Source organism: Rhipicephalus sanguineus, chromosome 7 (assembly GCF_013339695.2).
Source record: "Rhipicephalus sanguineus isolate Rsan-2018 chromosome 7, BIME_Rsan_1.4, whole genome shotgun sequence".
Classification (NCBI taxonomy): Eukaryota; Metazoa; Arthropoda; class Arachnida; order Ixodida; family Ixodidae; genus Rhipicephalus; species Rhipicephalus sanguineus.
In genome coordinates, this window is record NC_051182.1 from 16,998,450 (window position 1) to 17,010,716 (window position 12,267).

The 12,267-nt window shown below is 41.1% G+C and overlaps 1 protein-coding gene across 1 annotated transcript in view; it reads left to right on the forward strand.

The window, feature by feature from the left end:
- Nucleotides 1-1,274, forward strand: part of LOC125759082 (putative sodium-dependent multivitamin transporter) — a 124,317-nt gene extending 123,043 nt beyond the window's left edge. The window contains exon 11 of the mRNA XM_049417335.1: nucleotides 1,145-1,274. Within this exon, the coding sequence (XP_049273292.1) occupies nucleotides 1,145-1,274 (130 nt within the window). The remainder of the gene's footprint in view (nucleotides 1-1,144) is intronic.
- The last annotated feature ends 10,993 nt before the right edge of the window (nucleotides 1,275-12,267 follow it).

Genomic DNA, 12,267 nt, shown 5'->3' on the forward strand with positions numbered 1-12,267 from the left:
GATTGAAACAGAAGCAGTCTTCCCGATTTCTTTCTTTCCATCAGGCAGAAGGCATTCATTCCCACAGCCGTCTTCCCCCTCCTCCTCAGCCGTTTCGGAGTGACAATTATTTCACCAAGAGGATCTCGTATATCCCTTCCGGCATCTGTTGCAGTCTCCCGAGTCTCAAATGACCGTAAAAAGGGCGTTCTTCTGACGAGAATACCTGGTTCGATATGTGAGGCAACCTAAAACGCAATGCACATGTAAGCTCTCACAAAGGCCCAGTGTACTACGAAAAGTACACCAACGTTTGATTACCCCTCAGAGCAACACTGTGCACTACAGCTGATTCTTGCGCTTCGCCGCGATTATATTGTTCTTCCTGAAGCACAATCAATCTGTTTTTTTCAATCTATACAGTGTGAAACCTTAAATGAATTGAGAAAACGTAGTAGTCGTCACATGCGTTCGCCGGGCGCTCGTTTTCCAAAAGTTTGACAACTCGTAGCACAGAAAAAATTGACCTTAGTCAATATGTTCAATTAGGAGTGTCTTGCTGCAGCCTTTAGCATCAAAAATGCAAATAAGAAAAATTAGAATATTGAATAGTGTATTTTCCATTCCAAAGAAATGAAGTGTACTTTGTAAAGTACGCTGGGCACTAATGGGTTAATACCAGAGTTGACTGCCCATGTTGCTGTTGGCATCGTTACGCAACTGTAAACAACTGGTTATTTAACACATGTGCGATGGTTGTGTGCGTATACCATTTGCACACATATTTAACATTTCGTAACGTATCGCTCAATGTGAAAAATTACGCCAGTCACCTTCCACCGCATGCTTCCCATAATATCGATTCGCACAGTACGTGCGATCTGCCGACTTTTTGCAAGTATGTACGTCGAGGTTACTGTGCGCAGGCGCGCATGTTTGGCTTTCCTTATATGAACACTTATCAAGAATAAAAAATCTATTGATAGCCCCCGCTGTGACCCGTCGTGTGTGTGCCTTATTTTTTCCACGTTCTCGTCGCGCTGTAACCTAATGAACCAGTACCAAATAGTCCAGTTCGCGGTACTTCTAGATCGTCTAAAGTAGGGCAATTAGACATTATTTTGCCTTTATCCTTAACAAATACTCTTTTTTCTTGCAATTACAGCACTGTCTCGTCAATCGTGAACTCTCATGCCGCAACGTTCTACATCGACGTCATCTCACCATACTTGAAGATAAGTGAGCAGCGAGCGACTATTGTGATGCGTCTGCTAGGTGCGGTATTATTGCTCTGAAATTATAGAGAATGATTTAGAGTTGTAGAGCTAAAGCATATCAATTGTTCAATAATTATTACATAAAAAATAAGGACGTACCTTCTCAGCATTTTACGAATATTACTAGAACATAAACAGCAAGTGACCCTTTTAACATTGCTTGTGTACCCGTGGCACAAGGCTGTACCATTTTCTGCATAACATCGTAAAAGTACATGAAAGCACGAATATATGCCAACGACAGTGTGTCTATTCTGAGTACTCTTCGGGTGGTCAAGTATACAGTAACTGAGACATGAACGAGAATGTGCTTGTTGCAGGCTTTTCAAGCTTACTCAAATGTCCTTGAGCATTTTGCAAAATACAAACTAAATTAAGAAGTACGGTAGGCTCCTGCAAGATATCAACAGTCAGTGAAGGTTTCACTGCACTAATAAATAATGTTGTGCATCAAAATACTCATTGTTTCAAGAATACGTTGCACCATTAGCAATTAAATATAAAGAAACAGAAGCCGTTATGCAGCTAGGAAACATGGCAGTGATTAATATCAAGTTCACATCCAAGCATGAATCAGTCATAGCAAGTATTTTCGGACCAAATTCTGACAACGTTTTGAGATTTTAGTGGTGCGTGCGAACCGGAAGGGCCATTCCTTTGTGTCTTAGTGGGTGAAACTGCAAGTGGATACGTGCGCTAAACTTAAGGTGTACGTTAAAAGCATTTTTTGACAAATATCTGCACTTTTTCACTATAGTGCATTTCCAAGCATGTTTTATTCTTAGAACTATCGCTACAAAAATATTTTAGGATCTCTCTACGGTATATATATAACGAGGTGAAGACAGTGTGTGAGTGATCCTTTGGTACAACATGCTCACACCGTTTTGTTTTGTGTGGGCATGTTTAGCCAACATGAGATTTGTAAAGGTCATAACGCCACTCCCCCCTCTCGAACAATAATTTACATTGCGTCTTGTGCAAGTGACGTTTTCATATTAAGGATATCACGTCAGCCTTTTTTCGTGTCGTGGCCTGCGTTTTATGAGAGTTGTGCGGCGTTATTCACCTGAATACTCGATTTAAAATGTTCATTGCAGCTATGATCAGCGGTACTGTGATGACACTGTATGCTATTGCGATACCACTGATGGGCACAGCGACAAGAGTACGTATAGCTTCTACAGCGTTTCGCTTTATAAAGTGGTTTACTTGCTACAGAATTGTTGGGATAATAATTCATTCAGCACGGCAAACGCTCACCAAGTACGAAGTAAGCAAAGGACGCCACACGCTTGCCGAGAAAGGACCAACACATTGATTGTGCAATTTGTGGGCGCGGTTTCGACCCCGCGCCCCGACAGCTGGATTTTGATGGGACAGGATGCAAAACATCCGTGCGCTTAATTTGGGTGAATATCTAGAACCCCTCGTGCTGGACGTTAATCTGGACTCCCCCATTACGGTGTGCCTCATGATCATACCTTGGTTGTGGTCCGAAAAGCAATAATAATAATAATAACAACAATAATAATAATAATAATAATAATAATAATAATAATAATAATAATAATAATAATAATAATAATAATAATAATAATAATATAATGTTATTATTAATATTATTATTAACTAAACAAAAAGGTGGTGGTGTATTGATGGCTATAGACAGTTCTCTAAGATCTGCTAGACGCAAGGATATAGAAACAAGTTCTGAATCAATTTGGGTCGAAATTAGTCTTGAGCACTGTGAAAAATTCTTGATTGAATGTTTCTATGTATCGCCTAGCGTTTCACCAATTGCTTTTAATCAGATCGTCTCTTCTATTGAAAATGTGGTAATTTCACATTAGAAGCACAAAATTCTCGTACTTGGCGATTTGAACACACCTGGAATTGACTGGACCACACTTAATTTTTCTCATTATCATCATTTCTTAATAAACAAATGCAGCGTATTGTTGGATTTCCTCGCTTTTAATTCTCTAGAGCAGCACAATAGTATTGCCAATTCCTGTGGTAACGTCTTAGATCTGTGTATTTCTAATAATCAACCTATCGAAGTATCACTGCCTCACATCTCGTTCGTCCTGACAAATTTCACCCACCACTCAAACTAACGCTCTGTATTTCACCAGAAAAACCAAGCTTTCCCATAAAAATCGACACAACGCCCAGATTTGCCTTCAAGCGAGGTGACTATGTTGGCTTGTACTATGACTTGTCCACCACAGATTGGTCACTGGTAACTGACAAGCCCAATGTTGATGATCAAGTCGATCAGTTTACGGAGCTTATCTTGACCAGCATGCGCAAGTTCATTCCCCAGTATACACCTCATCATGATAAATATCCCTCCTGGTTCTCATCAGAACTTATAAGTGCACTGAAACATAAAGATCGTGCACACAGGAAGTATAAACGTTCTGCATCAACTCATTTGAAGGAAGAATTCTGTCGTTTTCGTACTCTTTGTAAACGCCTTTAAAAACGGGATCACAGTCTATATATTTCATTTTTAGAAAAAAGCGCGTCTGACAGGCCGGCTGAGTTTTGGAAGCATGTGCGCAAACGGTCGAGCAAAAGTGGCGAGTCCTTCAGGATACTGGACCCAAATGGAGTAGAAGTTCAAGCCGTCGCTGACTGTTTTGCCATACAATTTTCATCTGTCTATAAGTCTCCAGCCTCTGTAGCTAGTAATGGTCGACAGATTAAGGCAGTTGGCACAGCTGATGCTGTGTCGCTAGATGAAGATTCCATTTCAGAATGTATTAAGCGCTTGAAACCATCCTTTTCAGCTGGCCCAGATGGCATCCCCACTGCCATATTAAAAGCCTATGGCAGTATACTTGCCCCAGTATTGACTACCATATTTAATAAGTGTCTGCATGCTTCAATGTTTCCTAGCATGTGGAAAACTGCTCGTGTTTTCCCAGTGTTCAAGTCTGGCTGTAAAAGTGACGTCTCGAACTACCGCCCTATTTCCCTTCTTTGTGCCGCATCCAAAATCTTTGAGCTTGCTCTTCACAAAATATTGTCATTTGATGTAAAAAATTCATTGATTGTGGATCAGCATGGGATTCTCGCTGGCCGCTCAACTGTCACTAATCTTGCCAGTTTCATGATGCAAGTCTCCACGCCTATTTCGCAGAGAGGTCAAGTTAACGCTATTTACTGTGACCTTAGCAAAGATTTTGACGTTGTCAGCCATTCGCTGCTTGTGTATAAACTTGCACACTTTGATGTTGGTTCTTCAATTGTAAATCTCCCCCATAGCTGTCTTCTTGATACATCATGTTACGTTGCCGTTAATGGCCAAACACCCTCTTTGTACAAAGCTACTAGTGGGGTACCTCAAGGGTCGGTACTGGGCCCACTCCTCTTTTTAATTTATGTTAATGGTGTTTATTCTGTCATTCGGAATTCTTCTTTCCTATTGTATGCCGATGACTTAAAGATATTTAAGGAAATTCATTCAGTTATCGATTGTCGCTTGCTGCAATCTGATTTGTGTTCTTTTTCTGAATGGTGCAGGACCAATAACCACTCCCTAAATATTTGAAAAACCAAGGTAATGAGTTTCACTCGAAAAAAATCCAGTGTGCCATTTTTATATTCTGTTAATTCTGTGTCACTGTGTAAGGCATGTGAGATCAATGATCTAGGTGTTCTTTTTGATAGCACTTAACAATTTTCTGCTCATGCTAAGCGTGTTCCTTTGCGGGGTCTTCGCACCCTAGGCTGTGTTTGCAGAATGTCTAGAGAATTCCGTTCTCCTATGCCCTTCCGAAAATTGTACACCGCGCTAAGTCCTCCTCAACTTGAGTATGCATCTGTGATCTGGAGTGGCATTTCTAATTCCAGCAGCAACGCCATTCAGCGAGTCCAGAAAAAAATTCCTAAGCATTTACAACCATCGTTTCGCTAGAAATGACTCTGGATCTCGTTCCAACGCTGCTGAATTATTATCATTGCCATCACTTTGCTGCCGACAAAATCGCGCTGATCTGTTATTTCTTTACAAGCTTGTGCATGGTATCACATCCTGTCCTGTACTGCTCAACTGTCTTAATTTCCGAATTCCATGTAAGCTGACCAGAGAGAATAGGCCTTTTCATGTAACCGCCTGCCTCTGTGAACAGTCGACCATTGGCAGGATGCAACGTCTTTACAATGCTTACTTTTTAGAGCTCGATGTTTTTCACAGCTCTCAGTCGTTATTCTGCTCCGAGATTTGCACTGTACTGACTTAGCCTCGTACACTGTTGACATTGTTTTCCGCCTGCGCATAGTTGTATATGTTCATTTTTATAACGTTTTTTATCCCTGATATTTATTACGAATGTTCGCCTTTGTTTTTTTTGTTTTTTTTCGTGCGCCAGTACAAAGATCATACGGTTGTTCCTGGGCACGTTAAAGAAACGTTTGATTGATTGATTGATTGATTGATTGATTGATTGATTGATTATTCAATAATATTCAGTTTGTGTCAAGAGATGCAGTGATTCATCAATCGTCATTGCCTATTCCACATTTACATAAGCCGCTTAGACCAGCAGCGCAATAGCATATGACAAACAAGAGATACACTAAGGCAGGCAACGGGCTATCATTTTTCCGATGTAATTCTGCAAAGCATAAACAGCAGGGAACACTGTAGAAAAGTGCTCATTCTGCAGCTTTAGTGCAAATTGATAATGACAGTATACTAAAGACTACATTTTTTGTACGGTGTGGAAAGATTGTCGGAAACATTTTTCAGTCCGGAAGCATTTCTGTAAAGAAGTTATATTGGAAATATTAATTGACGGCGTACTATATTCAGGCAGTTCGCTGGCAAACATAATTGATGAGTATTTTTAAAGGCAGGTGTTTGCACGTCATCGCCGACCAACGCTTTTAGCTGTACATCTTACATCAACAGTTCAGACTAAACAATTTTTATGTCGCCTACTACAGCGCAAGGTATATATGACTCGTTAAAAAATTAAAAAATAACAGGGCCTGCAGCGTAGACGAAATAAAGGCAGTGCCTCTTAAAGCAGTCACCTATGCTATCTGTTTAACTCTATCGCACATCGCACATATGTAGTCTAATTCTAAGCTCTAGAACGTTGCCCCAAGCAACTGAAGATTGCAAGGATAACAGTCATTTTCAAAGGAGGGCATAAAAACGATCTTGTTAACTACAGGGCAATCTCTGTTTTACGTATGTTTTCTAAGGTTATCGAAGAAACAATGAACTCCAGACTTACTCATCTTTTGCAGCAAAAGAGCATTATCATAAAAAATCAGTATGGTTTCCAGAAGAAAAATTCCACGGAAATGGCATTAGTCTATAGCAGAGATAATGTAGTACACAATATAGAAAACAAGTTACTCGCAGTAGGGCTGTTTCTTGACTTTAAAAGGCCTTTGACTTTGTTAAACACGAGTTTTTACTGCTCAAGCTATCTAGAGACTGTGTTACACATTGTAAAAAGTCACCTAGAAAACTCTGTGCAATACACTAACATGGCAATGCGAAATCTGAATACGGTGAAATTACATGCAGAGTGCCACAAGGGTCAATGCTTGGCCCGCTCTTATTTATTATATACATTGATGACGTAGTAAATATACCCCTAACACCCGACATTATTTTATACGCCAACGGCACCAATATATTCCTCTCTGGGCCAGATATTGACGACCTTAAGTTAAAAGCAAATGTACGGTAAGAAAACCTATCTACCTGGCTTAGGGCTAAAAGGTTATATCTGAACGCTACAAAAAGCAATGTTTATTGTATTTAGACCGCGTAAAATGACATACACTGACAAAAAGATTATTAGTTTTCAGGGACAGCCTATTGATCGCGTTACGTCTCACAAATTTCTCGGTGTTTTCTTTCACGAATATTTATACTGGTCTGTTAATATTAATTATGAAAAAAACATCTCTCGAGCAGTTGGTATACTCTGCACGCTACGTCACTTATTACTAGTAGGGCTAAAAAGACATTTACTACACAACAATACATTCGCACCTGCACTATTGTCTTCTGACATGGGGAACATTCATGTTTAAAGCAATAGCTTTTTAAGCGCACATAAAACGAGGAAAAAGAAGTAAGATTTTGACAGGACAGCGCTCGATGACAGGACAACAAAAAAAAATGAACCCCAGTTACATATATGCGTTACAAAAACGATCTGTGCGATGAATTGAACTCTTGCCCTTTCGTTGACACACAGCGCCATCTTTTTGAAAAGCATGGATTGCTAGTGTATGATAATATCCGACATAAAAAATTAGCAATGAGCTTATATCACGAAGTTAAATCTAACCTAACCGAATTTTAAGGAAGTTTCTCGAGCGGGATCACAGCCGTAATTTACGACACATCAGCTTCAAGAAAAATACGCTTCGTTCTAACTACAGTATACAAAAAATTACTCACGAAATTTCCCACTTCCTTAACGAGCACCGACCGTGATGACATTAAGTGAAGAAAGCTCCTCCATTCATGTCTTCAAAAAGAAGATACACGCCTTCCTTCTAAAAATCCAAACAGTGTTTCATACCACTTTCGATTCCTCTTCTTATCTCATGTAATTTGCGCACGCTGCACATCCCTGTTTTTTTCTTATTTCGTAGCTATTGTTGCGTATAAGGTGCTGGCCTTGTTGTTTATGTTTTCGCGTGAATAATCATAATTATGTACATTATTTTTCGTCTTGTGGCTTGATTTCTGGAAAAATAGCAATGTTTCATTCCACCCTCTGTTCATATTTGTTTTGTTATGTATGACTGGTTCTTCATTTGTATACGCGGGTGATCGGCGCTTCGTCTGACTTTCTTCGCATTTGAGCCGCTCCCCTAGGCAACTATGTACATTAGTTGTCTGAAAAAAGCATGAAATGAAATGAAACTACGAAAAGTAGGCGTAAACAAAGAGTATCGCAGTTCCTTTAGAGAATTGCAATTGATGTGAAGGGCTGAAGGAAGTTTCAGATTTTATGTCAAAATGTACTTTTGGGCTAGTTGGTTCATAATCGTAGTAGAACAGCGCCGGCGAAAACAACAGACCAGACGAGGAGAAGGACACGTAACACAAGGCGCACTAACAACTGAAAGTTTATTCGATATCTGCAGAGAATAAATACTGCCTTCACATGAATAAACAGAAGAAAGAAGGTTACAAAAGCTATGACATATCACGTGGTCACTTCTACTGTGCGTGCAAAACGGTTCCTGAAAGAAATCTGACATCCTTCTCTGAAAGCAAAACAGAAGGCATGCTGACACAAGATTCCCCGAGCTTTTTAATCTCTAGGGCTTCAGCAACCTCCCTTGTCAACCTGTCAGCTGACTTGTACATGACGCCAGTGCTTTCAAATCGAGGTGCGCAACCGCAGTCTCTGCAATGGATACCTAGATGCCCCGATACCACTTTCGTTGTGTTGTACTTGTGCTCTTTTAATCTATCATTTAGGCATCTTCCTGTTTGGCCTATGTATGACGCACCGCAAGACAATGGGATTGTGTAAACCACATTATCGGTGCACTGTACAAACCTGTCGCGATGCTTCTTAGTGCACACAGGTGTCTTACTTTCTGCGTTAACCGCCCGACACATTTTTGCCAGCTTGTCGGGTGCGGTAAATACCACCTTTACTCCCGCCCTTTCCGCCACTTTCTTCAAGTTGTGCGAAACGGAATGTACGTAAGGAATAGCGGAGACATTCTTTGTACCGCATAATTGTGCTGCTGCACGGTTGGCGTTAGCGCCTTGGTTCTTCACTCTTAGCATCTTTTCTGCAACGCTAGACAGAATTGCTCGCGGGTACCCCGCGTCTGTTAGACGACGAACCTGGTCGTCGAAACTACTTCGCAGCCGGTGAATGCATGATTTCTTTAGGGCATTGTCAAAGGATGAATAAACGATGCTACGCTTGACTAGCTTGGAATGCGAAGAATGAAACAACAAAACAGGTTTTTTTGCTCTTGGCTGGAAAGCCCAGCAGACGTGACGAGGTGAAAAATGAAGCCCTAAATCGAGGAAACGTAAAAAACCATCAACCGGAAGCTCGTGAGTCAAAACTAAAGGTGCCAAGCACTGACGAAAAAGTGCAAGTATATCAGAAGATTGCTTTTGCAAGTCTTCCTCGTCACAATCTAGAACAATTAAAAAGTCGTCCACGAATCTAAAAACACGTAACACATGAGTGGGTGTCAGGCGCTGCTGCAACAGTCTGTCTAATTTCGCTAAAAAGATGTCACTTAGTATCGGAGCTATGCATGAACCTATGCACACACCATCTTTTTGTAAACAGATGTCCCCTTTCCATTCTACATAGGTAGAACCAAGGTAGGTTCTTAGCAGCTCCAGGAACGAGCCTACTGCTATACCGGAAGCATTTTGGAATGAAACCGCCCCGTAGCTGTCAATGCATTCCAAAATGCTTCCGGTATAGCAGTAGGCTCGTTCCTGGAGCTGCTAAGAACCTACCTTGGTTCTACCTATGTAGAATGGAAAGGGGACATCTGTTTACAAAAAGATGGTGTGTGCATAGGTTCATGCATAGCTCCGATACTAAGTGACATCTTTTTAGCGAAATTAGACAGACTGTTGCAGCAGCGCCTGACACCCACTCATGTGTTACGTGTTTTTAGATTCGTGGACGACTTTTTAATTGTTCTAGATTGTGACGAGGAAGACTTGCAAAAGCAATCTTCTGATATACTTGCACTTTTTCGTCAGTGCTTGGCACCTTTAGTTTTGACTCACGAGCTTCCGGTTGATGGTTTTTTACGTTTCCTCGATTTAGGGCTTCATTTTTCACCTCGTCACGTCTGCTGGGCTTTCCAGCCAAGAGCAAAAAAACCTGTTTTGTTGTTTCATTCTTCGCATTCCAAGCTAGTCAAGCGTAGCATCGTTTATTCATCCTTTGACAATGCCCTAAAGAAATCATGCATTCACCGGCTGCGAAGTAGTTTCGACGACCAGGTTCGTCGTCTAACAGACGCGGGGTACCCGCGAGCAATTCTGTCTAGCGTTGCAGAAAAGATGCTAAGAGTGAAGAACCAAGGCGCTAACGCCAACCGTGCAGCAGCACAATTATGCGGTACAAAGAATGTCTCCGCTATTCCTTACGTACATTCCGTTTCGCACAACTTGAAGAAAGTGGCGGAAAGGGCGGGAGTAAAGGTGGTATTTACCGCACCCGACAAGCTGGCAAAAATGTGTCGGGCGGTTAACGCAGAAAGTAAGACACCTGTGTGCACTAAGAAGCATCGCGACAGGTTGTACAGTGCACCGATAATGTGGTTTACACAATCCCATTGTCTTGCGGTGCGTCATACATAGGCCAAACAGGAAGATGCCTAAATGATAGATTAAAAGAGCACAAGTACAACACAACGAAAGTGGTATCGGGGCATCTAGGTATCCATTGCAGAGACTGCGGTTGCGCACCTCGATTTGAAAGCACTGGCGTCATGTACAAGTCAGCTGACAGGTTGACAAGGGAGGTTGTTGAAGCCCTAGAGATTAAAAAGCTCGGGGAATCTTGTGTCAGCATGCCTTCTGTTTTGCTTTCAGAGAAGGATGTCAGATTTCTTTCAGGAACCGTTTTGCACGCACAGTAGAAGTGACCACGTGATATGTCATAGCTTTTGTAACCTTCTTTCTTCTGTTTATTCATGTGAAGGCAGTATTTATTCTCTGCAGATACCGAATAAACTTTCAGTTGTTAGTGCGCCTTGTGTTACGTGTCCTTCTCCTCGTCTGGTCTGTTGTTTTCGCCGGCGCTGTTCTACTAAGATTTTATGTATTATGATTTTGGCGAGAATATTGCATTCGGTATTCGCCGCAAAAAGAGAGGCTATGTGCACCGAACCAAACATTTCAGCCTGGCTCTGGAAGGGCTAAGTAGTAGTTATCAACAAAGTCGCATGGCGACAGAAATTTCCTTAAAATAGTTGGCCGCTATTCAATTTTCGCATGCAGCATTGCTTCTATTTTTGTGCTAGATAACAGGCGGAATTTCCGCACCCCTCACAACTGACATTTTTTCATATCCTTATACAACACCATGCTCTAGAGAGGCCACAGAAACAACTAGTGAGCTTCATTTCTGTGTAATACGCAGTCATTATCTTAGTGCATCTTGACAGGTCGTTGGTGATCCTAAGGCCTATTCGTCTTTTTGTAGCGGCATGTACACCTTAAAGGGACACTAAAGTGAAATGAATTGGTTTATATTGATAAACTGTACTCTGACCACTCCAATGTCGTTAATTTCACAATCATAGGTTTATCAATGGAGGGGAAAATCGAGGTAAAAGTTTCTTTTTAAGCGTCGCGCCGAAATCTCCCCGCGTGATGTCAGGAATTTCAAAGCGCACTTTTCATGTTTCGCTGACATTCGCTCAACTAAATTTCCTGAAACTTGGTATCCTAAGTCTATGACATCCTCAGAGGACAGTGTACTTGATTTTTACCGATTAGGAGCTACGTAGGATTTAGTAGAGCCATCAAAATCTATGACGTTAGGGCTTTTGGTGCGGAAAGTTCAATGAGGCTTCGCCACTCGCATTTTCTTTTGGTGCATTTTCTCGCTAACCAAGCGTCTCCTCGCGGCAAGCGTGGTGATATTGGAATTGTGAAAGAGTAATTTACTAATATGAAAAATGCCCTTTTTCTCTTTAGTGGCCCTTTAATAAATGATATCATTTGGCGGCGCATTCGTGTTCAGATAAAGCCTGCTTATTCGGTCCATCTCTAGTGGATTATAATGTGTCATTAATTGCAAACGAGAAGATCTCGAATAATGTGCTCTCGCACGTGGGTAACCAATTTAGTTTCATTCGAACCTAATAGTGATTATTCAAAGAGCATTGATTTCTTCTTTGAGTGGTTCAAGTGAAACTGGTTCACTAAGTATTCAGGCCAAGCATTTAAATATTCGGAAAATTACGAATATAAATAGGTGCCTTTAGGCCGCTATTGTATATCTCAAATACT